Here is a 26,900-nt window from a genome sequence, read left to right on the forward strand (position 1 = left end):
GGCTCTGAGAAAAATCCACGTGTACAGCATGTGACAAGAACCCCAGCTTCCACCCAGAGCCCAGCCAGACCCCTACTGCTGAGCTCTGCCTGAAGTGAAGGGATTACACTGCCCTGCACCCCACATCAACAAAACCACAAGTGCTAGCCTAACCCTCGGGGTTTGGTGGGCAGAGCTGTTCTTTTTCTTGTGTAAGTGCACCCCAGCATTAAATTTAGCAAGAAAAACAAGTCTGGGGGGTGATGATTAAGGCAGGGGAGCATCTCCCTGCTGAGGAGAGGCTGAGGGAGCTGAGGGCTCTTGAGCTTGGAGCAGAGGAGCCTGGTCACATTCATGGTGATAGAGGTGTGAAGGGTGAGTGTCAGGAGGACAGAGCCAGGCTCTGCTCAGAGATGCCCAGTGCTAGGCCAAGGGGCAGTGGGTGGAAGCTGGAGGAAAGGAGGTTCCCTGTGAACAGAAGGAAATACTTTTTCCCTGGGAAGGTGACAAACCACTGGAAGGGGCTGCCCAAAGAAGCTGTGCAGTCTCCTTCCCTGAAGACATCCAAAACCCTCCTGGATGAGTTCCTGTGTGACCTGCCCTGGGGGTTCCTGCTCTGGCAGGGGGGTTGGACTGGATGATCACTGGAGGTCCCTTCCAGCCCCTAACATTCTGTGATTCTCTGAGTGTATTAGGTTTTTGGTTGGCTGGGCTGTTTTGAAACACACAGGACACTGGGGACACCACTTCCACAAGTCCCATCTTACTTGTCCCTGACGCCATGGGCCGCATCAGGGAAGAAACACAGCAAGGATACTAGTGGACAAGAAAAATCTCAAGTACATAAGGGAGTAAACCAGGCAGGATTCACTCTGGCCCCTGTGGAGAGCTACTGGAAAGCACCTTCAAAGAAGCCTCACAAACTGGATGCGAGGAGGGGCAGACAAAGTCCATCTCCACGTGGCGCACACCTGCCCCAGCACTCGGTTACCTGAGTCCCGCTGGTAGCTTCCAACCTTTCCCTGGGACACAGCATGGAGGGAGGGAGAAGGTTTCCTGTGTCCTGTCCTTTTGCAGTCTCTCTCCTCACCCCTCCTATGACTGTCTCTAGACTCTGCTCCGTGGAGATCCTCATCGGGCACCACCCTGGGTGAGCAGCGGCCGCGAGGGCGAGGTCTGTGCTTGGCCGAGCGCAGCGGCTGGCTGCTGCCCGGCTGGCTGCTGCCCGGCTGGCTGCTGCCCGGCTGCCAGGCCTCCTGCTCAGCCTCCAGTTCCACCTCCAGGGCAGGAAGGTGCTTCTCTCTGCCTGGCCTCCTTGGCTTCCTGCTCTGCCGCCCCTGCTCCGAGAGTCCGTGCTCTGACTGCAGGTCGGGGCTGGGCGGTCTCCAAGCCTTCTCCCTGCAGGCTGCTCTCCTCTCCTGCTGCTCCCAGCTATTGCTGCAGCCAGAGGCACTCTGCTCAGCCTCTCCTTCCAGGTCAAGGCGGGGGTGTCTCCTGGACCTTCCCTGGCTGGCTGATTTCCATGGCTGGGGACGGCCATCGCTGGCCTTGCTGGCTGGAGGGGCCTCGGGAGGGAGCTCCGCGGGGCAGCGCCTGTGTCCGGAGGCTTCGCCGGGCGCCAGCCAGGCCTCCTCCTGCCGCTCTCGCCGCCGCACGCCCCTCGCACCGCCGCCGCCTCCGGGGCGCCCACAAACCTGCTCTCTGGGCTGGCCCCAGCGCCGCTCTGAGCAATGGGGGGGACAAACAAGGTGCAGGTTAGTGGCACAAGGGTTAATGATGGTTCAGCGAGGCCAGGAAGCAGATGAGGCACCGTGAGGTACAGAGAAGCTGGAAACACAGGCAGAGCGTGAGGGGGGCAGGAGGAGAGCAGCAGGAATGTCAGGCTGGCAGCGTGGCACAGGAGGAAATGGCAGCCCAGCCCAAAAGTGTGTGCAAGCACCTCCTAAGACAAGGACAAGCCAATAGAGAGATGAAGGACTTCAAAATGATGCCACCAGGGCTGAAAAACAGCAAGCAGAGCAGCTCCAGCTCATCCCCCAGGGACACTGTCACAGATACTGAAGCCACCAGAGAAAGGTTTGCAGAGGGGGACACCAGGTGCAGGTAAAGCTGGCAGGCAGTGTGGGAGGGGTGGGATGTAAGGCAAGGAAGGGGCCAAGCAGAGGGTCAGTTTGGATCCTGGCTTATGAGCACCAGTGTCTTGCCCTGGGTTCAGGCCCAAGTTTCTTCTGCAAGCAGCCTCCCCCAGGGGGGAGAAGATCCAGGTAAAGCAGGAGAGAAAGAAAAGCAGGAGGGGATTTTTCCATTCACTTTATTCACTTCTCTCTTTAAAGCAAGAACAAGACCATAGCCAAGCTGCAGCATCCAACTACCTTCCACCAGAGGCTCTCATGTACCTGTTGCAGGCCTAGAAGCTTCAGGGCTCACACTTAGGCAGTGCCTAAGGGGAAGTTTAGGCTCTGAGTGCAGAGAGGGTTACAGTTATTTAAGGGCAGGATAAGATTTCACCCAACCCAGGCTCCTGACCTCAGCACTGCAGCTAGAGAAGCCACTTACTCAGCAGCCTGGCGGCTGTGCTTCCTCCATGCCTTCCAGAAAGCCGGTGGAAACTTTCTTTGCTTTTAGTTTCAGTAACAAAACTGAGACAGTTCTGAGGATGCAGCACTCTGCCTGGCTCCACACTGCTGATCAGATCATTTTCCAGTCAACCCACAGCTAAGAAAAAACCCCCTTGCCCTGAGTGAACTGGGTTTGCTCTGCAGCAGCCTTTCAGAATGAAAGGGTAGTTCTGAAGAAACAAAAAGTTCCTTGCAGCAGAGGCTGACTTCAAACAGAGCTGGACCAGAAAAAACCCCAGCCCAGCAGGGTAAGACTCTCCTCCACTGCTGAGATGTTTACTGTAATGTCTCAAGTGCTACAGGCTGGGGACAGAGTGGCTGAGAGCAGCCAGGCAGAGAGGGACCTGGGGGTGCTGGTTGATGGTAGGCTGAACATGAGGCAGCAGTGTGCCCAGACTGCCAAGAGGGCCAATGGCATCCTGGCCTGCACCAGGAACAGTGTGGCCAGCAGGAGCAGGGAGGTCATTCTGCCCTGTGCTCAGCACTGGTTAGGCTGCACCTCGAGTCCTGTGTCCAGTTCTGGGCTCCTCAGGTTAGGAAAGATGTTGAGCTGCTGGAAGGTGTCCAGAGAAGGGCAACAAAGCTGGGGAGGGGTCTGGAGCACAGCCCTGTGAGGAGAGGCTGAGGGAGCTGGGGTTGCTTAGCCTGGAGAAGAGGAGGCTCAGGGCAGACCTCATTGCTGTCTCCAACTCCCTGCAGGGAGGTTGGAGCCAGGAGGGGGTTGGTCTCTTCTCCCCGGTGAACCTCATGCTGAGGCTCTACAGGGCTCTGGCTACCTGCAGCTGAGAATGGCCCTGATTACTGCAGAGGAAACTGGGCTTAGATGACCTTTGGAGATCCCTTCCAACCCAAACCATTCTATGAGTTTCAAAGACTGCAAGAGCAACCCTCAGCAGTTCCTTGTGAACTGCTTGGGTTTTTTTGTCCAGTTTTTGATCATTCACAACTTCCAGACTATAAATAGCCAAAGAAACAGTCTAGGTGACTTACTGAACACAGCCTGAAAGCAAGAGCCAGCTTTTGAACAGCACTAAGAGAGGTCCCAAACTTCAGTCAACTCTTTTTAATGAAGGAGAGTTCAATGAATACAGCAGCAAGGGACAGAAATCACCAGAGAGCAAAGCATGGGCACACTGCCCAAGGAGTGCTGCAGGTGACAGGCATGCCAAGGAGCCCCAGCAGGAGATTTGCTGTTGTGGTGTCCCAGGGCCATCAGCTCCACAGCAGGCAGCAGTTTCTGCAGCACCACCACACAATCACTCTCCAGGCCCTGGTGCAACCCTCCCAGGCAGCAGTGAGGGAGCAATTACAAGAATGGTGGTTGTGGCACAGTCACTTCTGGGAAGAATTCCACCTCTTTGCACAGTTACTTTTTTCACTCTAAGAGCTCAGACTGCTTTGAAGCAACAGCCCCAGCCCACATTCCTCCTGGATGAGCACACTTTCTTATTCAGTCTCAAGGCAGACTAAAACCCAAACAGAGGAAAGGGCTTTCTGTGTGTGTTTAAATCCACAGACAATAAACACAGCACAAACTGAGCATGCTGAAGCTTAATCAAACAGTGCCCAAGTATTGATGAGTTTCCAGATCAACAGACTAGATGCAGTCATCAAAACCCTTTCTAGTTTTCAAGAAGCATGGATCAAGAGCAGGACTATCAGGAATGGTCAGCCAAAGCCACTTCTACCTCATGGTCATGACTACAGATGATTGCAGGAAGACCCACAAGATACTCTGCTCTCTGAATCTGCATCACAGCCTCAGCTCAGCTGATCTCTGCTACAAAAAAATCCATCCCACCCTGCACCTCTGCACAGCAACTCTACTGCCTACGCTGAGGGAGCTGGGGTTGCTTAGCCTGGAGAAATGAGGCTCAGGGGAGACCTTAGTGCTGCCTACAGCTACCTGAAGGGAGGTTGTAGCCAGGTAGGGGTTGGTCTCTTCCCTCAGGCAACCTGTGGCAGAACAAGAGGACACAGTCTCAAGCTGTGCCAGGGGAGGTTTAGGCTGGTGAGAGGAAGCTCTTCCCAGAGAGACTGACCATTGGGATGTGCTGCCCAGGGAGGTGGTGGAGTCACCATCACTGGAGGTGTTCAGGAAGAGCCTGGATGAGGCCCTTGGTGCCATGGTTGAGTTGCTTAGATGGTGCTGGGTGATAGGTTGGACTTGATGATCTCAAAGGCCTTTTTCAGCCTACTGTGCTTTTCCAGGCCCTCGTCCTATTTAATTCTGCAAAACTGAACTGAGTTGGCCGCCAGAGTCCAAGAGCAAAGTCTTTCCCAGCTCTGTGCACGCAGCAGGACTCCAGGTTGTGAGGCTTCCACTTGGTTACTGTTCTGCACTTTGTGCTTTGTTTTCTTAGCCATCCTTGAGCCCAAAATACTTTGTGTAGAGCTCAAGTGAAAAGACATTGAACATCACCAGTGCACTGATGTTAGACTGAGAAAGAAGAGGTTTGATCTTCACCATCTGCTAATCAGAAGCAGCTTGTCCCTTCCACACCACAGTTTTATTGGCTTGGGGTTTTTCAAGCAAGAACAGAAGAACCACCACCAGTGCACAGCAAAGCCAGTCCCAGACTGCTCCATAATCAAACACACCCTGATTCTCTCCTCCTAAAAGCAGCTCTGCATTCAATCACAAAAGCCAACCAAGCAGGGTGCAGCCCTGGGGGTCCTATCGCTTCCACAACCTCCAGGCCCGGATGATCGCAGCAGAGACATTCTGAGGAGATGACCTTGCTGTTATTCAGTAAGTCAGAGCAGCTGTGCTAATTTTAATGCTTGGACACATACCTGCTGGGAGTTATTTTTGAAGGGCTGTTCCCATGAAGCAGCACTTACTCCTTTAGGCCTGTAGCCATGAGCTGCAAACAGAACTGTTTCTCTTCGAGTGCAAGGGTAGAATTACAGCTGCCTTTCTCCCCCCACACTCTCTGGGTGTCACACAGAAGCAGCTGTGGCTTATCAGTACCATCACCTACTTCCATTTTTTTTCCCCACAAGCCCTTTTCAAACATGCAAGAATGGGTGTGCTTGCACACACACAGACCCCATGGCCCAGCTCTGGCCTCTAGGCCATCTTCTGGGACATCCCAAAGGCTAAAACTGTTCTCTGCTGGGTTTGGTGGGGGTTTTGCTTGGGGTTTGTGATTGTTTTATTGAGTTGTCTGTCTGGTTTGGGGGGGTTGGTTTGCTTGGTTTTAATATTTCCTGATCCTAGAATAGTGAAACCCTGAGCCTGGAAGCCCTGAGCCTGGAAGCCGATGCAGCGCTGCAGAACTCAGAGGCAGTCTCTGAAATGAAGGTGCCAGGTCTCCAGGTTCACCTCTGTTGCTGTGTTTCTCTCTCTCTCAGAAACATACCTCCATCCTCTGCATAATAGCTGTCTTCATAGACTGTGTGTCCCTGGGGCTCTGGGTAGTGCTTCTTGTGCTTCTTTTCTTCCTGCAGCTGCAGGAGGCGGGCAATGTCCTGCAGAGTGAGAAGGAAGCAGAGACTGTACCTGCAGAGGCCCCCATCCAAGCTCTTTAGTCACTTGTCAAAAAGCCTGCTAGATGAATGTTTCAGACCCCACCAGCAGCAGGGTTATTCTCAAGATTCACCTACTGGGCTGGATGGAGCTTCCAACTTAGGGGCTGACACAAGGGACCCCTTCAGAAAGCCACATCCAATATTCCCCAGCCCCACTGTTAAGCTTCCAAGCCCAGAGCAGACTTGCTGGTTCCTGATCCGCAGGCACACAAGCCTGCAAAGCTCTGATGGCCAAGGCATGGCAGAAGGGAGTGTGTGTGCAACCACAGGCTTTCAGCAGGGGATTGGAAGTCACAGGAGTGGGCTGGACCTGTCCCTGGGCTCCAAGGACAGATAAAGCACACCAGCAGACAGTAGAAGACACTTCTGACTGGAAGGAGCTCCCAGAACAAAGTCATGAACTTGCTTCAACCTAGCTGTAATTTACAGGGACTGTAGGGTGCCAGGCAGGGAAATCATCAATCTGACAGAGGCTAAAGGAAAGGAAAATGGAAAGGGACTTTAGGAAGAGCAGAAGAGGCAGCAGGCTGGAGCACCGCAGGGGCCGGAGCGCCGCAGGGGCCGCAGCTGTTTATCCCCTGTCACAGGTCTGGTAGATGTGCCATCAAAGAGAGCAGCACTCCATTTTCCTAAGTGGTTTCCCTTCTAGATGACTAATGGACCAACAAGGCCTGGCAGCAGCAAACAGCTCCCTGGGGCTTGCTCATTTGGGGCGCCAGAAGCTTACAATTCAGTGGCAGTAGTCTGAAGGGAAGAAGAGAAGCTGGAAGGCACCAAGAGGACATCTCAGCTCCTGGCTGCTATTCATTTAAGCCTCCCTAATCCTCAGGAACTTTCACAGAGCCACAGAGGCAAAAGCAGACAGTGCAGGCAGGAAAGGCATGACTGAAATGCAAACTGGGAATGAACACCCTTCAGAGCAGAGTTAGCACTCAGGACACTGGATGGGTGGGTGCCCAAGCACAACCTACTACTTCAGGACTCCAAACAGATCTGCTCAGTCACCAGCCTTGGGGAGGACCTGGGGATGCCACAGGTTCTTCACTACCACAAAAACAACCCCAAGATATTCTTTCCCTGACAAGGTTACCCTCTTCCAGCAAGCACAGCAAGTCTATAAGTGGGCTTCAGCACATTACCTCCCGGACTGAGACAGCTCAGGCCTTGCAAATCCAACCAAACCATTCCCCACAAACTGGGCCTGTGAGCAGGCAGCCTCAGCACTGCCCTGAAAACCCCTGCACCCCAGACTGGCTCTGCTCAAGCACAGCACTGGCATAACACTGCCAGCCACTACTGAGACCAGAGAGCACTGGCACAGAGCACCACAGGCACTGGGCAGTGTGACAAACACAAGACTGACTGAGGGAGCTGGGGCTGCTCACTCTGGAGAAGAGAAGGCTCCAAGGAGACCTCATTGTGGCCTTCCAGGATCTGAAGGGGGCTACAGGAGGGCTGGGGAGGGACTTCTGAGGGTGTCAGGTGGTGATAGGACTTGGGGGGAATGGAAAAAAACTAGAAGTGGGGAGATTCAGATTGGGTTAGGAAGAAGTTGTTCCCCATGAGGGTGGTGAGAGCCTGGCACAGGCTGCCCAGGGAGGTGGTGGAAGCCTCAGCCCTAGACAGGTGGCTGTGATTAACCTGCTGTGGTGTGAGGTGTCCCTGCCCATGGGAGGGGGTTGGAGCTGGCTGAGCCTTGAGGTCCCCTCCAGCCCTGACAGCTCTGTGATTCTATGAGTAGCCCAGCATGTGGCCAGCACAAGGGTGACACAGAAGAAGGTCCTGCAGGGTGTATTGATGGATGCTGTGCCCCAGAAGGGGCTCTGATGTTTGTCACTCTACCTGCTGGCAAACCCTGGGGCACTGCACAGCCCTACTCACAATTTGTTCTGCCTCTCTATCACCACAGAAGTCTACCCAAAAGAAATGATGCTGCAGGAGGAGCCCTGGAGGGGAAGCAGGATCAGTTCAAGCTCTCCAGAAGTTCTGCTGTGGAGACAGCTGCTAATGCCCACCCTGGTGCCCAGCTGAGCTTAACTCAGCCCAGTTACACACAGGGAGCAGCAGGAAGAGAAAGAGGATTTAGAACTCCTTGCTTTGAGCCACATCCATCTGAAGAGTGCCCCAACAGCAGGAGATGGTCAGCAGAGTGGTTTGACAGGTTGCAGGGCCCTGCTGTCAGGCTGCTGACGTGCCAGTAGCCCCCTGCCTAAAGCAGGAAGGGAAGGTGCAGCTCCCACAGCCAACATGAGTAGCTTTGTATCCCCTTCACCCTCCTGGTAGGAATGAGACAGAGGTTTCACACCTGCAGCACAAATCCTTGAGCCTTCCTTCCACCTTCACTGCCATGAGCTCCTCTTGGAAGAGCTTCCACCCCTCCCTGGGCAGCCTTCCAGCATGTGCCTGGCCTTGGTGCTTGAGGAGAATGAGGTCTCACACAAAGAGCTTCCTGCTTCTCTCAGGCTCTTCCAGGAAACAGCCACATGCTGCACCTGGGGAGGTGGAGGCTGGATGCTAGGAAATGCTCCTTCCCTGGAAGGGCTCTCAGGCACTGGAATGGGCTGCCCAGGGCAGTGCTGGGGTCACCAACCCTGCAGGTGTTTAAGCAGCCTGTGATCCTGGCACTTAGGGACGTGGTTTGGTGCTGACCCTTCAGTGCTGGCTTGAAGGCTGACTGGATGAGCTTGGAAGTCTCTCCCAGCTGGCTATCTTCTCTGATTCTGGGTAAGCCCACTCACCACCTGCCCCCTGCATCAGCAAGGCCACTGGCATCGGCAAGCCTTGCACCTTGGGCTTGAGGACTGTATCCTATTCCTGTAACAGGACCCCCAACATCTCTGAGCATACCAGGGTCTCTGAGGACGAGGTCTGACACCACAGGCAAGCCAACCCCTGTGGCTAATGACCAAGAAATGCCTGCCCTGAAAGGGCTGACACAAATAGCCCTGCCACCCCTGCAGCTCTAAAGGTTACCTCGTCCTTCTCCTCCTGCCTGCGGCGCTGCTCCGCTTCAAACACCAGCCTCACTTGGATTTCCTGAGCCATCTCGCAGTCCTGGCGCTCCCTGGAAGGCAAGGAGACAAAGACTATAGGCAGCCCCAGTCAAAGGCATCACTCAGCCTGCAGAGAGGGACAAAGAGAGCTGAAAAAGCAGCTGCCACACACAGAAGTTATCACTTGGTGGTGGTGGTTCAGAGCCTATGAATCCTCACAGCAGGGACAGAACTCTCTGTACCCACTGCTGACCAGCTCTAGCAAATAGCTCCCAAAGCATTCAGAGAACAGATTCATAGGCAGCTTGCTAAGAAAGGAGGACTCAGGCTGGGGCAAGCCAAGGCAGTGCACAAGAGTCTGTACAGTCAGATTCTTCTGGGGAGCTCTGGCACACGTGGAGCCACAGCAGGGGCTCAGAGGAACACTTACTGCAGGCATCTCTGGGAAGTGGGCTTCAGGTGAAAGCCAGAGAGCAGAAAGGGCAGAGATGCTGACAGCAAAGCACAGCATGCAGGCCAGGAGGAAGCTGGAGGGGGCAGCTCAACAAGAAGTGAGAAATAACAGTGAGGGGGCCAAGCCAGAAGAGCAGATCAGCAGCAGGAGGCAGCTGGGCAATGCACAGCAAAAGGAGGGATGGTGAGGGAGCAGCAAACACCCCTGCAGCAGCCAGCCCAGGCCAGTACTGTGGTCCCTGGGGACAGACAGACAGAGAGGCTACTCAATTAGCAGAGTAACTGAGACACAGACTGAGGGTTTCAGCTGTGCAGACAGGCTGGAAGGGCCCACTTCAGGAATGCCATACAGAAGGCACCTGCAAGAATTGTGCTGCACTCAGCCACAGGCCCTGCTGCCCAGCAAGCAGGCTGGAACTATGGCCAGGGGCTCCTCAGGGCAACCCAGAAAGGAAGTGGGGGACTGGAGAAGAAATATTATACAGAACTAACCAGGCTGGAAAAGATCTTCAAGGTCATTGAGTCCAACCTAGCACCCAGCACCATCTAAGCACCTCAACCATGGCACCAAGGGCCTCAGCCAGGCTCTTCCTAAACACCTCCAAGGATGGTGACTCCACCACCTCCCCAGGCAGCACATTCCAGTGACAACTCACTCTCTCTGTGAAGAGTTTCTTCCTAACATCCAGTCTGAACCTCCCCTGGCACAGCTTGAGACTGTGTCCTCTTGTTCTGGTGCTGGCTGCCTGGGAGAAGAGACCAACCCCCTCCTAGCTACAACCTCCCTTCAGGTAGTTGCAGAGAGCAAGAAGGTCTCCCCTGAGCCTCCTCTTCTCCAGGCTAAGCAACCCCAGCTCCCTCAGCCTCTCCTCACAGGGCTGTGCTCCAGACCCCTCCCCAGCTTTGTTGCCCTTCTCTGGACACCTTCCAGCAGCTCAGCATCTTTCCTAACCTGAGGAGCCCAGAGCTGGACACAGGACTCAAGGTGTGTGGTGGTTTGAGCCTTAACTGGGACTTAGGAGCTCAGATGGGGGCAAGGCTGAGAATCCCTTCCCCTGCTCCCCCTCCTCCTTCCCAATAGAGAGGGAAAAAAGAAAGGAGCAAATCCACCAACACCTTACTGCTCTCTCCCAACTACCTGAAGGGTGGTTGTAGCCAGGAGGGGGTTGGTCTCTTCTCCCAGGCACCCAGCACCAGAACAAGAGGACACAGTCTCAAGCTGTGCCAGGGGAGGTTTAGGCTGGAGGTGAGGAAGAAATTCTTCACAGCAAGAGAGATTGGCCACTGGGATGTGCTGCCCAGGGAGGTGGTGCAGTCCCCATCCCTGGAGGTGTTCAAGAGGGGACTGGCTGAGGCCCTTGGTGCCATGGTTCAGCTGATCAGCTGGTGCTGGGTGGTAGGTTGGGCTCAATGACCTCCAAGGTCTTTTCCAGCCTGGTTAATTCTCTTCTCTACAGAAAGCAAAGAAGAATGAGAGAAATGGACAGAGTGGATATATGGCTTAGGGTGAGGAGGGCCACCACCAAAGGGAGAGGCTTAGAAGACAAATGCCATCAAGAAGGAACCAATCTGTCACAGGGAGGGAGGGGGAAGAAGCAGCAGCAAGGAAGCTCTTTGTTGCTGTCAAACCCTGCCCTTGGGCACTCCATGTCATTTGTACACCCCTCCCCAAGGCAGTGCCACAACAGGACAGTTCCTTCCCTTCCCCAGCCCACCAGGCCTGCAAACACTCTCCATCAACTGACACCTGGAGAGACAGCCTGGAAGGCACTCAGGGATGTCAGTGTTTGCAGGGCTGAGCTACCAACAAGTCAAACATCAGTTTCTTTCAGCCAGGTAAGGAAACCTGGCAGTGAGGCTCTGCTGGTTTCACTGGAGTCCACAGAGAGAGTGTTCCAAGGGAGATGAGCTCAGGCAGCAGCACAGCTAGCTCTGGAACCTGGCCTACAGAAAAGGACCTTTGCAACCCTGGCACCAGCAGGGCACACCAGCCCCCAGGCAAACAACAGCTGCAGATCCTGGGGAGCAGGCTGTCAGGGGGCCTGAGGGAGTGGATCTCTTATGACCTCAGCCTGAGAGGACACAACTGCAGGTAGAACATCAGCTAAAGGTCAGACATATCAAGGCATCACACATCTCCAGTTCCCCCAGCACCTGTGGACAGAGGGAAGGTGCCAAGTTCATCAGCACCAACAGGCTGGCTAAATGCTTAAAATACATCTTCCTGCAGACCAGCAGGGCACAGCAGCAGCTCCCCATCCTTCAGAGCCCAAGCAGCAAGGTCACTGCTGCCCCATGCCCAGCACACCAGCAGGGAGGCAAAAGCAGCAATCACAGAGCTGTCAGGGCTGGAGGGGACCTCAAGGCTCAGCCAGCTCCAACCCCCTGCCATGGGCAGGGACACCTCACACCACAGCAGGTTGCTCACAGCCACATCCAGCCTGGCTGCAAACACCTCCAGGCAGGAGGCTGCCACCACCTCCCTGGGCAACCTGTGCCAGGCTCTCACCACCCTCATGGGCAACAACTTCTTCCTCACAGCCAATCTCAATCTCCCCACTTCCAGTCCTGCTCCATTCCCCCAGTCCTATCCCTCCCTGACACCCTCACAAGTCCCTCCCCAGCTTTCCTGTAGCCCCTTTCAGATCCTGAAAGGCCACAGTAAGGTCTCCTGGGAGCCTTCTCTCCTCCAGGCTGAGCAATGCTCCTGCCAACAGACAGGATCCACAGGGCAGCATGGAGCATGTCAGGTCAGTGCCTAAGAACCACTCAACAGCACCACAGGATTAGATGTGGGGGTTACTGCTCAGGGGCAATTCAACACTGAGGCCTCAGCAGTTAACCAACAGGAGATGCTTTCCCAACTAGACTGAGCTTAAGAACAGAGGTTACAGAACTCTGCTGCCCTGCTTGGCAGTGTGCAGGCTGCAGGGGTAAAAGATGCTTTGAAATCACAGAATCAGATTTGTCAGGGTTGGGAGGGGCCTCAAGGATCAGCCAGTTCCAACCCCCCTGCCATGGGCAGGGACACCCCACACTAGATCAGGCTGCCCACAGCCTCATCCAGCCTGGCCTTAAACACCTCCAGGGACAGGGCCCCAACCACCTCCCTGGACAACCCATTCCAGGGCTTCACCACTCTCATGGGGAAGAACTTCCTCCTCCCCTCCAGCCTGAATCTCCCCACCTCCAGCTTCATTCCATTCCCCCTAGTCCTATCACTGCCTGAGATCCTGAGCAGTCCCTCCCCAGCCTTCCTGGAGCCCCCTGCAGACACTGGAAGGCCACCATTAGGACATGTTCTGCATGGCCTGCCCTAGATGGTGCTGCTCTGGCAGGGGGGGTGGGCCCCATGGTCTCTGGAGGTCCTTTCCAATCCCTACCATTCTGTGGTTCTGTGACTAAAATGATCCAGTCACAAAAGGATGTGTCCAGCTTCCCTCCCTCTTTCAGGAGCAGCAGTGCTTCTGGCACAGCATTTTGCATCAGCAGCTCAGCCTGGAACTGGGCTCACAAAGTCACCAATCCCATTTCACAGAGTCCCACAACAAGCAGACTGTTTCCAGCTCCCAGCAAGCCACCCCCAAAAGCCAGAACCATGCAAAATGGATTTGTCTGTTGCCACTGAGATGCTCACATCTCTAATTGGCTATGGAGGCACTGAGGGAAAGCAGACTGCTCAGAGACACATGGATCCAACCCAGGGCTGCCAGCACATGCTGGGAGCACTGCAGAGGGAGGCAGTTTGTCACACACAGCTTCAAATCCTTTAGGAGCAGCTCCTTTGAAGCCAGTCCTCATCTCACACATCTGCAAACCAGAGCTGCTCTCCTCCACTGCTGCCTCTGCCAGATGAGCCACCCAGGGTCTGTGATCCCCAGCAGGCTGCACTGGCTGGGTGGCACCACAGAGCAGGAAACCAGCTGCTGGGAGATGCATTCTGTCCTGCAGGACTTGCAGCTGCAGGGAGCCCCAACCTGCTGTCTCATCACTGGGATCTGAGCCCTGTCACACCACCTGACTGTTACTGTCTCTTGTGCATTGCAAAAGACTAAGCTGGAGGGAACTAACAGCACCCACAAGAGCCTCAACCCAAAGCAAACCACCAGTGCCACATCTGGAGTGGGCAGCACAGGTTGTTCAGCCCTGCACTGCCCTGCTGCACTTCTGCAACACCTCCACAACCCTGGAGCCACAGCTCACAGAGAGCCACAGTGGCAGCTGTCATGTGTGGTGCTTGAGGGACCCTGCAGTGCAAACTGCATCATTCACTACACATCCTCCCACAGCTCCTGCAGAAGCCAGTGCTCATCCACTCTTCCTAAACACCTCCAGGGATGGAGACTCCACCACCTCCCTGGGCAGCACATCCCAGTGGCTAATCTGCCTGTGAAGAACTTCTTCCTACCATCAGCCTAAACCTCCCCTGGCACAGCTTTAGACTGTGTCCTCTTGTTCTGGTGCTGGCTGCCTGGGAGAAGAGACCAACCCCCACCTGGCTACAACCTCCCTGCAGGGAGTTGTAGAGAGCAAGAAGGTCTCCCCTGAGCCTCCTCTCCTCCAGGCTGGACACCCCCAGCTGCCTCAGCCTCTCCCCATAGCAGAACTGCTCCAGCCCCATGAGCATTTTCATGGCCTCCTCAGGACTCTCTCCATCAGCTCCAAGTCCTCCCTGTATAGAGGGCTCCAGAGCTGGAGGCAGTGCTGCAGGTGAGGTCTCACCAGAGCAGAGTCAGAATCAGCTCTGGATCCCTGGCAGCACTGCTTTGGATGCAGCCCAGGCTGCCCTTGGCCTTCTGTGCTGCAGTCTCACACTGCCTGCTCCTGCCCAGCTGCTCCCCCAGCAGCACCCCCAAGTCCTTTTCCTCAGGGCTGCTTTCTATCACCTCCTCCCCCAGGCTGTACTGATAGTGAGGATTGTTCTGGCCCAGGTGCAGAGCCCTGCACTTGCTCTTACTGAACCTCATGAGGTTCCCCTGGGCACCACCTCTGCAGCTTGTTCAGGTCCCTCTGGATGACATCTCACCCCTTCCTCTTCACCTTGGGAAGAGAGGGGAGTCAAGAGAGAACATCTGTCATTTGTCTAGGGGCCAGCCCAGCCCTAACCCTTGACATATGGTAACAGAGAGCCCAGAGGAGAAAGGAAGCAGGAGCAAAAGGCTGATGGGCCTGAACCCCCCAGTCAACCAAGGCAAGGCAGCTGGCTTCAGTGCTCTGACCAAACCCAGCTGGCATCTCCACAGCTAAGCCAAACTCACAAGTCCTTCTGGTGTTTCTGAGCACGTGCTTTCAGATCCTCCTCCTCTTGCAGCTTCTTGGCCACCTTCAGGTCATGCTGCACCAGACGACTGCGCTGAACGTTGGTTGCCAAGTGGTGCTCAACTGGGGACAGAGATAAGAGAACCCAGATCACAACTCTGTGGTGTAAGCAAGATAAAAACAACCAAGTGGGAGGGAGATTCCAGGCCAGTTCTTGGCAGGGAGACAGTATGTAATATCTCTAAAGGTGGGGAAGTTGTGAAGTGAAGTGATGCTAGCAGCTTGAGCCTGCCCTGAGGGGGTGGGGGCTGTGTGCATGAGCCTGCTCCCAGCACAAGAGCTGCACATCACAACCACACACAGGTCTCAGGCTCTGCACTTCCTTTGCTGGCCACTGGAAATTACCCCAGATTAATACATTGGGTCTGGAAGGGACCACCAGAGGCCAGGAAGCATGAGCTGAACCTAAACCACGTCTGATGGCTGCTCCCCTCATGTGTTCTCAAGGCCATCCAGAGGAGGGAATTCCTCTCACCCTCAACACCTCCCTACCTTCATAGTTAGACACTGAGTACTACAGCAAGTCCTTTACCATGCATGGAGAGTGCCTGCAGGAAAAGGCAGCTCCATGAGCTGCAACTGAGAGCCCTCTTTAATGCAGTGCTCTCAGGGCCCAGCAGCGAGGGCACAGCTCCAGCCCAGGCTGCAAGCGTGGTGCTGCAGCTGGCAGTGTTGGCACCTAGCACTGCTTGACACCTATGGTCTGGGCACCCAGCAAAGCAGGTTGGATTGGCCACTGCACCTGAAACTGCAATGCAAACAAAGTAACAGAGAAGCATGCAAAAGGAAGAAGATTAATTGATTAGCAGTCACCAGTCCCTGGGGAGCTCCTGGCTGGACTTCCTCTCCCTAATGAGAGCATTCTGTGATGCCACAGCTGACTGGGTGGGTGCAGGGAGACCAGTGGGTGGAGTCTGCCTTGACCTCAGCAAGGCTTTTTCTGACCCTTCTCCTGTAAGATCCCTGTGAGCAAGCTCAGGAGGTGTGGGATAGAAAACCCCCAGTGAGATGGATTAGGAACTGCTGTGTCAGCAGTGCAAAGGGTCAGTGGTGCCAAGTCCAGCTGGAGACCTGCAACCAGTGGGGTCCCCCAGGGATCAGTGCTGGGGCCAGCCCTGTTCAACATCTTCACCAATGACACTGATGAGGGGACAGACAGAGTCTGCACAGCAGGTTTGCTGGCAATACCAAACTGGGAGGCTTGGCTGGGACCCCTGAAGGCTGGGAGGCCATCCAGAGACTTGGGCAGGCTGAGAGCTGGGCAGAGAGGAACCTCATGAGGGTCAACAAGGGCAAGGGCAGAGTCCTGCACCTGGGAAGGAAGAACAAACTGCAGCAGCACAGGCTGGGAGGGGATCTGCTGGAGTGCAGCCCTCTAGAGAAGGAGCTGGGAGTGCTGGGGGCCAGCAGGTTCTGCATGGGACAGCAATGTGCCCTGGGGGCCAAGAAGGCCAAGAGGTATCCTGGGCTGCATTCAGAGAGTGGGTCCAGGGAGGCTCTCCTCCTCCTCTGCTCTGCCCTAGTGAGGCCCCACCTAGAATACTGCATCCAGCTCTGGGCTCCCCAGCTCAGGAGGGACAGGGATCTGCTGGAGACTCCAAGGGAGGGCTACAAGGATGCTGAAGGAACTAGAGCACTGCCTTTAGAGGAGAGGCTGAGAGCCCTGGGGCTGTGCAGTCTGGAGAGGAGATCTAACAACTGTCTATAAATACCAGAGGGCTGGGGGGTGGATAGGAAGGGACTCTGCTCACTTGTGCCTCTGAGAGGACAAGGGGCAGTGCATGGAAACTGCAGCACAGGAGGTTCCACCTCAACATGAGGACCCTGTGAGCATCCCAGAGCCCTGGAGCAGGCTGCCCAGAGAGGTTGTGGAGTCTCCTTCTCTGGAGCCTTTCCAGCCCTGTCTGGATGTGTTCTGTGTGACCTGTGCTGGATTCCATGGTCCTGCTCTGCCAGGGGGGTTGGACTGGAAGATCTCCAGAGGTCCCTTCCAACCCCTGACATCCTGTGAGCCTTGTAGCACACAGCTGCCCCACCTCCACAGGTCCTAAGTGGAAGCCTCCTTTCAAAGGGCAGGTGCTAGTAATTCTGAGACAAGCACACCAAGAGACCTCTGCTGGTTACACCTCCACTCAGCCTATACAGCTTGAAGCTTCCAGAATTGCCAGCCACTTCTAACAGCTCTGCACAGCACCAGAACCTCAAGAGCACTCCTACATGCCCTTGCCATAAATGGCAGAAACTCCACTCTGAAAGGAGCCCAGAATGGAGGCCTGAAATGAGCTGTCTCGAGGCTAGACATGAGCTGAGGCAGCAAGCAGAGCAGCCTGGGGCACAGTGAAGACAGCAAGAGGAATAATCCATATTCCATTAAAAAGAACAAATGAAATCACAGACTGGTCAGGGTTAGAAAGGGACCTCAGGGAACATCCAGTCCCAACCCCCTGCCATGGGCAGGGACACCTCACACCACAGCAGGTTGCTCACAGCCACCTCCAGCCTGGCTGCAAACACCTCCAGGCAGGAGGCTTCCACCACCTCCCTGGGCAGCCTGTGCCAGGCTCTCACCACCCTCATGGGGAACAACTTCTTGCTGATGTCTAATCTGAATCTTCTCACTTCTAGTTTTGCTCCACCCCCCCCAGTCCTATCCCCCCCTGACACCCTCAAAAGTCCCTCCCCAGCTTTCTTGTAGTCCCCTGCAGACACTGGAAGGCCACAGTAAGGTCTCCTTGGAGCCTTCTCTCCTCCAGACTGCACAACCCCAACTCCCTCAGTCTGTCTCCAGAGCAGAGCAGCTCCAGCCCTCTGCTCCTCCTTGTGGCCCTTCTCTGGACACCTTCCAGCACCTCCAGATCCTTGCTGGAGCAGAAGCTCCAGAACTGGAGGCAGTGCTCCAGGTGGGGTCCACCAGAGCAAAGCAGAGGGGGAGGATCCCTCCCCTTGCCCTGCTGGCCACACTTCTCTTGCTGCAGCCCAGCAAGCCCTTCACATCCTGGGCTGCCAGTGCACACTGCTGGCTCATGTGAATAAAAGCAGAGAGGATATTTGCTTCAGAGAGCTGAACAAAGCCAGATGTGTGCTGGGCCAGATCTGCCTCCTTCTGTTCCCAAGATCCTTGCTACTTACTCTCTTGCTCCTGTAAGTTGTGAGCCAGGGTGTGATCCTCCAGAACAGCGAAGTCCCGGCACACTGAGCAGGGAGAGAAAGGAAAGAGGAGTTAGCACTGTGAGCAAAACCAAGGCAGCAAGAGAGCTACAGAGGCTGTCAGCACAAACATGCAGGCTCCAGACACTCCCTACCTCCCAAGGCCTGCACTGCTGTCAGATTTCCCCCTCCCTCTTGCACTTGTGCCTGGTTTTGCACTTACTTCTTTGCATGTAAAGCTTTCTCCACTCTCCCCTCTGAGCACCCTTAAACTGTCTTTAAGGCCCAGGCTCAGGGGAGACCTTCTTGCTCTCTCCAACTCCCTGAAGGGAGGCTGTAGCCAGGAGGGGGTTGGTCTCTTCTCCCAGGCAAGCAGCACCAGAACAAGAGGACACAGTCTCAAGCTGTGCCAGGGGAGGTTTAGGCTGGAGGTGAGGAGAAAGTTCTTCCCAGAGAGAGTTGTTAGCCATTGGGATGTGCTGCCCAGGGAGGTGGTGGAGTCCCCAGCCCTGGAGGTGCTCAAGAGGGGACTGGATGTGGCACTTGGTGCCATGGTTTAGCCATGGGGTCTGTGGTGCCAGGTTGGACTTGGTGATCTCTGAGGTCTCTTCCACCCTTGGTGATTCTGTGACTCCATGTTGACTTTGTTCACCCAGAACCAGCAGCATGCATTTGTGCTCACTGTGACTTTCTTTGCCACGTTGAAGAGCCCAAGAGCAGTAACTTCTCCCCCCAAAGGCACACTGCACATTGCCACCTCTGCAGAGCTGAGCAGGCTGAGCTCCCTGGCTCTCACTGCAGGACACTGAACCAGCTCAGGGATCATTTCACAGCTGTCCCTTGTAAGCTCCACTGACTTTTCCCGAGTGCAGGTGCTGGATGTGTAGCAGACCCCACCTGTGGGACCAGCCCCTGCAGGGGAAAGCTGGCAGGGAAAAGCACAGCTTCTTAAGAAGGCTCTGAAGAGGCCCCAGAGACAAGCTGAGCGAGAGGGGAGCGAGCTCCCTTCAGCAGCAGCCTGCAAGCAGCAGGGCTTTGCCAATGCCTATCACCTTCCCACTTGAACTTTCCAAGGAATGCTCTACCCACACTCCAGAAAAACACCAGTGTTTATTTTTAACCTGCTGTGATAGGCAAGTTAAAGAGGAGAGGGCAAGACAAAGGCAAGCTGCACGCTTCAGCCCTTCGCTGCTGGCCACACATCAGCTCCCCAGCGAGCCAAGGGCAGTGTGACCTGTGCCCCACGCTGCAGGGTGAGGCCTCTCTACAGAGCTGCCACACACAGGAACCCCCTGCTCCAAGGGCAGGTGAAGGCAGGGCTGCTGAACAGTTCACACTGGAGACACCTGTCACTTGGTGTCCCTTCAGTGGGACAAGCTCAGCAGCTGTGTGAAGCCAGAGGGGAAGATCTCCCATTTGAAACACACAGCACGAGGCAGAGAGCTCCAAGGAGCTCCTGAGGCTGCAGAGGGAGGCACAGATCTCTCCTGCTGTACTCCACATGCAAAAGCCTCTGGGGAAGACAAAGGTTTCTCTTAGCAGCAATCTACAGCAGAAAGTGAAAGTAACCCCAAAACCCCCAGGGGAAGCTGTGAGCAGCTCAGTCGTGAGAGGGCTCAGAGCCAGAGAGGGCAGAACACATCCAGCACTGCAGAGGCTGGCAAATGCACCTGGTGCCATGGTCTAGCCATGGGGCTGTGGGGACAGGTCGGACTCCATGATCCTTGAGGTCTCTGCCAACCTTGGTGATGCTGGGAAATGGAAGGAAATGAGGAGCTCTTCATGAAGCACAGCCCCACAAGCCTGCCTTCTGAATCACCGAGTGCTCTGGGTTGGAAGGGGCCTCCAAAGGTCATCCACTCCAACCACCCTGCAGCCAGCAGGGACATCCCCCACTGGATCAGGCTGCCCACAGCCCTCTTGAGCCTCACTTGGAACACCTCCAGAGATGAGGCCTCAACTACTCAACTGGAAGGTGTCCAGAGAAGGGCAACAAGGCTGGGGAGGGGTCTGGAGCACAGCCCTGGGAGGAGAGGCTGAGGGAGCTGGGGCTGCTTAGCCTGGAGAAGAGGAGGCTCAGGGGAGACCTTCTTGCTCTCTGCAACTCCCTGAAGGGAGATTGGGGTTGGTCTCTTCTCCCAGGCAAGCAGCAGAAGAACAAGAGGACACAGTCTCAAGCTGTGCCGGGGAGGTTCAGACTGGATGTCAGGAAGAAATTCTTCACAGAGAGAGAGATTGGCCATGGGAATGTGCTGCCCAGGGGGTGGTGGAGTCCCCATCCCTGCAGGTGTTTAAGAGGGGACTGGCTGAGGCCCTTGGTGCCATGGTTAGTTGATCAGCTGGTGCTGGGTGATAGCTTGCACTGGATGATCTCGAAGCCTGGTTAATTCTGTTCCATTCTACCTCCCTGGGCAACCTGCTCCAGTGTTCCACTACCATGGTAAAGAGCTTCCTCCTAACACCCAACCTAACCCTACCCCTCTCTAGTCTGAGTCTATTGCCCCTCACCCTCTCACTACAGGTCTTTGGGAACAGTCCCTTGCCCTCCTTCTTGCAGTCCCCCTCAGGTATTGGGAGGTCTCTATCAGGTGCCCCCAGAGTCTTCTCCTCTCCAGGCTGAACAACCCCAGCTCATAGCAGAGGTGCTCCAACCCCAACCACTTTTGTGACCCACTGATAATGTGTAGCTAAAGAAACACCAAGGCAGCTTCACACCACACCTGGAGGAGTCCCAGGGCTCCTCTGAACTAAGAGAGTTTCTCCCTCTGCTGCACTCAATACAACTTGTGCATTGCAGGGTGCCTTGCAGACCACAAAAGCTCCTCAAGGCTAGAGGGAAGGGAGCAAGCAGCAGCAGGGTGGGGATGAGGACCAAGATTACAGCTGGATAATCCTGGATGGTGCAATTAAGGGGTTTGGCTGTCTCTTTTTTTCTTTTGACTGCAACTTTTTATAGCAGGCAAGAGGCTGCAACCCACCACAGGGCCCTGAAGCACTGCAGCACTTCCAGAAGGCCATCTGTGTGCAAACACAGCAATCAGGATGGGCTGGGCTGGAAGGGACCTCCAGAGCCATCCACTCTGACCTCCCCACAGCCAGCAGGGACATCCCCAACTAGCTCAGGCTGCCCAGAGCCCCCTCCAGCCTCACCTTCAGTATCTCCAGGGATGGGGCCACAACCACCTCCCTGGGCAGCCTGTGCCAGTGCTCCAGCACCCTCAGAGTGAAGAACTTATTCCTCACATCCATCTCAATCTGCTCTGCTCCAGCTTAAAGCCACTGCCCCTGCTCCTGCCCCTGCAGGCCTTTGCAAGCAGACTTTCCCACCCTTCTTGCAGCCTTTTCAGGTCCTGGCAGGCTGCTATTAGGTCTCCCTGGAGCCTTCTCCTCTCCAGGCTGAACACCCCCAGCTCCCTCAGCCTGGCCCTGTGGCAGAGCTGCTCCAACTGGTTCAGCTTCAGCCCCAGACCTGGAGAGGCCCCGGCTGGGCTGCAGGGAGCAGTACTGCTCCCAGGTGCCTGGTGATCATTAACACATTTGTATGGGCTGCTGCCCACAGACAGGACATTTCTGTGGTTTCCAGTACTCCATCAGCCTCAAGGGCTGGGCCCGCCACCAGCCAAAGGACAGATGCTCTCTCTTAGTCCCTCTCCCTTCCCAAAGGAAGGGAACAGGGATAAGGAAGAGAGATTCACAGTCTGGAGAAGACCAAAAGTACTGTAATGAAACCATAACAGCCAAGGGAAAGCCACACAAACCCCACCAACCAACACCCAACACAGCTCCCTGAGGGCAGTTACATCACCATCACCACTGAGGCTGTGACAGGAGCCCCACACCACACCGAGTGGCAGATGGGAACCAGACTGAGGAGCTGGAGTCCCAAATCCACGGCTTGGGATTGAGGGCAGAACCCTCCTCAGAGCCCAGCACCCAACAGAGGTTGACCTTCACAATCCCTCAGCTTTCCACTGGATGTGACTGATCACTGCAGGCTCACCTGTCCTGCCCACTCCTCCCTGCAGCTGCAGCCTTTTACCTCCACCCCAAAGATGGTAGACAAGACTTAGCAATGGCCTTGGTCTGCACACCAATCCTGGGTGCTCAGCAGGGACATTACCACTGCTGGAAGCTGAGACTAACTGGCAGAAGAGGCTGGCAGCCTAGGAAAGTGCAGTTACTTAGAAGGGACTGAGATGACAAGTGAAAATCACTGAGCAGAATGAGTCCTGCTCCAGCTCAGGCCAGGACCTTCCCAGCACCACTGTGCAACAGCCACCTTCTGCTTCCAAGCCTCCCCTGGGCACGTACAGCTTGAAGGTCTGAGCCCTATCATTCAGGCCTAGGCAAAGCCACCTCAATACAGAGCCATAAAGAGCCTGTCCCACCCCAGAGCTGTGCTGTTACCCCCCCAGATTCAAGCAGCAGTGCTTGCTCCTGATAGCTACCAAAAGGGAGAGGGGGGAAGTGCATTTCTCCCTGTGACAGCTCTCTGTACAGCTGCCTGAACAGCTCTGCTAGCAGGGCAAGGCAGCAGCCCAGGGCAAGGAGGAACATCTCAGAGCTAGTCTTTGCCCAAAGATCACTGCAGTAAGAAATCCTCAGGAAGCTGCATCCCAGCCCTCCCTCCCTTCCTTCACATCCTGCTCTGATCCTGTGACATTCCAGCTCCACTCTGCTGGTCATGGTGATGCTGGCAGGCTCTTGCTCCATCCTCCCCAGAGATGCACATGAGCAGGGAAGGATCTGAGTTTGTTGTTATTTTACTCCATTCAACCTACACCAGACACTTCTCTGGTTGGGAAGAGCTCTGTTGACAGAAACATGCTTGGCACACAGGCAAGGAAGTGGGAGGGCCATGGGAGAACACTGCTGCTCTGCTCCAGGCAGTCTTGCACCAGCCCCCCCAAAAGGCCCATGTCCTGTGGTGGGCTTCATCCCTGCAATGCAGCAGTCATTGTTTAACCCTTTCTGATTGATGGGCCACTAACAACTTGCAGGAGAAAGTGCACATCCCTTAAACCAAAAGGCCAAGCACTTACACTGCTGGGTTGTACTGAGGAGCCTGCTGCTTCCAGCTGCTCCTCCAGAGATCTGCTGGAAGCAGCTCACAGGTCTCCAAAGTGAAACAAATGGGGACAAAGCAAGCCAGGATAATGCCCTGGGAAGAGCCAGGGGCTGGGTCTTAAAACAGTGATTATGATCCCACCAAGATCCAGTGCAGAGAGAGGGAGAGGTGAGAGCCCACCTGGAGCACTGGGCCCAGCTCTGGAGCCCCTGTCAAAAGAAGGCTCTGGAGGTGCTGGGAGGTGTCCAGAGAAAGGCCATGAGGATGAGCAGAGGGCTGGAGCTGCTCTGCTCTGGAGAAGGCTCCCAGCAGACCTAATTGTGGCCTTCCAATATCTGCAGGGGGCTACAAGAAAGCTGGGGAGGGACTTTTGAGGGTGTCAGGGAGTGACAGGACTGGGGGGATGGAGCAAAACTACAAATAGATTCAGATTGGATGTGAGGAAGAAGTTCTTCCCCAGGAGGGTGGTGAGAGCCTGGCACAGGCTGCCCAGGGAGGTGGTGGAAGCCTCATCCCTGGAGGTGTTTGCAGCCAGGCTGGAGGTGGCTGTGAGCAACCTGCTGTGGTGTGAGGTGTCCCTGCCCATGGCAGGGGGGTCCTTGAGGCCCCTTCCAACCCTGACAATTCTCTGATTCCAAGATGGACAGTTGGGAATGATGTGCATGCTGGAAGCCACCCAGTGCCTGGTCTCCACAGCAGCCTCATCCCACAGCAGCCACCTTGCAGAGGAGGCTGACAGGGCTGCAGGAAGCCCTGGGTTTGCTGACAGGCTTGGACTCATTCATGCACTGCTGCAGAAGCCACTTGGCTGCTTCTCTGCTCCCATTCAGCTGCTCTCACGAAGCCACCAACGGGCAGCTGGAGCACACAGCCCTTGCTTTGTGCTGCTGGAGCTGCTCCAGGGCAGACAGCACAAGAAGCCCTTTTGCCTTTGTCAGGAACTTGGCAGGGCTGGCCCCCTCCAGCTCATCTGAGCAGGCTGTGCCCGAGTCTCGTCAGCCTGAGCACCACGTGCAAGGGAAGATGAGAGCATCCCATTGCAAAGCCAAAGCTGCACTGTCAGGTGGCAAGAGATGGCCTGCACCTGCATGATACACACCTGCAACTCCCCAACAGGTCTGGGGGTGATGGAAGGGCAGAGCACTCCCTCCAGCCTAGACCCATGGCAATGAGTCAAGCACCACTGCAGCTGCAAGAGAGGACAAAGCAACCAGTGCTCCCTCCCTGGAGGCAGTGCATCCAAGGAGGCCACTCTTGAGTGACTGGAGAGGTGGAGCACCCAGCCAGGGTCTGAAACAAAGCCTCACCTGGACCTCATCCCTTGGCCCAGTCTCAGCAGGGCCCCAGCACATTCCTTGCTGCATGCCCTGGGGAAACAGGATGGCCCCAGGGACAAGGCAGAGAGTCACCACTCCTCCTCTCCAAGAGCTTTCAGACTTAAAGGGAAAGCAAGTTATTTCCTTATCCCTCAACAAGAAATTAAAGGTCAGATTAACAATTCCCTGCTGTGGACCAGCTTGACTTCCCATCCCCCAGCCCTGGCTGTGAGCCATGGGACAGTCCAACAAGCAGCAGGGGTGCAGCTTCAGTCGGCAAGCTCAGGGAAGCACAAAGCATTAGCAAGCCTACCACAGTCTGATTGAGCCACTCTGCCCCAGCACAGTGGGGAGCAGCCCTGGGATTTGTCCTTCTGCCACAGATGCCAGCAAAAGAGATGCCAGCTGCTGCCAGACCCAGCAGATGTGCCAGCAGGGCAGGACGAGGGCAGAAGCGGGGCTGGAAGGATCAGCCTGCACAGCAGTGGGGGGCTGCAAACTTCATGCAGCAGCATGGAAGAGGGAGCTGGCTTGTTGTGGGGATCCTGGAGAGCCTCTCTGGGAGCTCCCAGCACAGGTGCTCTCCAGTGGTAGGAGCTCACCCCCAGAACAGGCCTAAGCTGAGACTTGCAAGCACAGGAGCAAGCCCTGCTTGGATGGCTGAGGGAAGACTGTCTGCAGGTGCAAGAGCTTGACAAAAACCTCACTAAACATCACTGATCTGGCTCAGGATGCCTCTGCTTGCTGCAGAGGGGTTGGACTAGATGACCTCTGGAGGTCCCTTCCAACCCAGACCACTCCATGATAAACAGCCATTTCCTTTTCCTGTTCTGCCAGGGGCTTTCTGCCCCAGCTCCACAGCTCAGCAGTTCTGAGTGCTTCAAAGAGAGGAGAGCAACCACCCCAGAGCAGCAAAGGCAGCCTCAGGTGCTGCTAGTGACCCTTGGGCATGTGGCAGTGGGGGAAAAGGTACAGGAAGAGCTGCACTGGCAGAGAATGAGAGAAACAACCAGCCTGGAAAAGTCCTCAGAGAGCATCAAGTCCAACCTACTGCCTCACACCTCCTGACAACCAAACCATGGCTCCAAGGGCCACATCCAGTGCTCTTCTGAACACCTCCAGGGATGGGGACTCCACCACCTCCCTGGGCAGCACATCCCAACGGCCAATGACTCTCTCTGGGAAGAACTTTCTCCTCCCCTCCAGCCTAAACCTCCCCTGGCACAGCTTGAGACTGTGTCCTCTTGTTCTGGTGCTGGGTGCCTGGGAGAAGAGACCAACCCCCTCCTGGCTACAACCTCCCTTCAGGGAGTTGTAGAGAGCAAGAAGGTCTCTCCTGAGCCTCCTCTTCTCCAGGCTAAGCAACCCCAGCTCCCTCAGCCTCTCCAGCCCTTCTCTGGACACCTTCCAGCATCTCAATGTCCTTCTTACACTGAGGGGCCCAGAACTGGACACAGGACTCAAGGCCTAGCCAGTGCAGAGTACAGGGGCCCTTTAAGAGGTTAAGCTCCACTGGCTTTACAAGCAAGGCTCACAGCACAACGCCCCCCATGCTTCTGCCTCAAGTCTTGGGCCATACTCTGACATCCACTGGAGAGCCCTAGGGCCCCCCTTGGTTCACATGGCCCATGTGACATCCTCTGGGATACCAGCCAGCTCAGTGACCCAGGGACCACACAAGCAGGCTCCAAGCATTGCCTTCAAGGTTTTTAAAGCCATCTCTTTCTCCCCACCCCCTCCACTCCCAGCATTTCCCCTGAGCATCCAAGGCTGGGTAATTCACACAATCAGCTAGAAGGTGTGAGTCATGCTCAGCTCCAGAGCATCTGCAGCTCCTGAATCCCAAACTGAAGGACACAGGGAGAGCAAGGACAAAAGAGACAAAGAAGAAGGTTTCATTACCTAAGCAACAACTAACTTTGTAGGGCCTACAGAGCTGACAAAGCAGGTTGCAAGCTTTGCCATCAGGGTAGTGGAACTCTGGAGCTTCTCCTCCCCCAGCACCCCCAAGGCCTTTGCTTCAGGGCTGCTCTCAAGCCAGTCCCTGCCCAGCCTGCATTGGTGCCTGGGATTGCCCCAACCCAGATTCAGGACCTTGCACTCGGTCTTGTTGAGCATCATGAGGCTGTCATGGGCTCACCTCTCCAGCCTGCCAAGGTCCCTCCAGATGGATCCCTTCCCTCCAGCCTGTCTGCTGCACCACACAGCTTGGTGTTGTCAGCAAAGCTGCTGAGGGAGCCTCAATGCCACTGTGCATGGCAATGTTCAAGGTGAGGCTCAGCAGGGCTCTGGGCAACCTGACCTAGTGAGGATGTGCCTGTTGGCTGCAGAGGGGGTTGGACCTTTGGAGGTCCCTTCCAACTCAGACCACCCCAGGATTCTCTGTGCAGCTCATGACAAGCCAGCAGCCTCAAACAGATGCTGAGTTATGAAGATCCCTGCAGATCAGAAAGTAACCTGGGACCTCACAGGG

General features: G+C 55.5%; 1 protein-coding gene across 2 annotated transcripts in view; it reads right to left on the minus strand.

The window, feature by feature from the left end:
* CCDC50 (coiled-coil domain containing 50) overlaps positions 1–26,900 on the minus strand; it is a 54,102-nt gene that overhangs the window by 12,630 nt on the left and 14,572 nt on the right. The window contains exons 2-6 of one of the 2 annotated variants that reach the window (XM_068145666.1): positions 18,026–18,088; positions 14,836–14,959; positions 9,105–9,195; positions 5,963–6,071; positions 971–1,702 (exon numbers count right to left, since the gene is read on the minus strand). In XM_068145666.1, the coding sequence (XP_068001767.1) occupies positions 971–1,702; positions 5,963–6,071; positions 9,105–9,195; positions 14,836–14,959; positions 18,026–18,088 (1,119 nt within the window). The remainder of the gene's footprint in view (positions 1–970; positions 1,703–5,962; positions 6,072–9,104; positions 9,196–14,835; positions 14,960–18,025; positions 18,089–26,900) is intronic. The other variant, XM_068145667.1, reaches the window with a different exon arrangement.

This window comes from Melanerpes formicivorus, unplaced genomic scaffold (assembly GCF_026170545.1).
Source record: "Melanerpes formicivorus ecotype bairdi unplaced genomic scaffold, bMelFor1.0.p_v2 SCAF_12, whole genome shotgun sequence".
Classification (NCBI taxonomy): domain Eukaryota; kingdom Metazoa; phylum Chordata; class Aves; order Piciformes; family Picidae; genus Melanerpes; species Melanerpes formicivorus.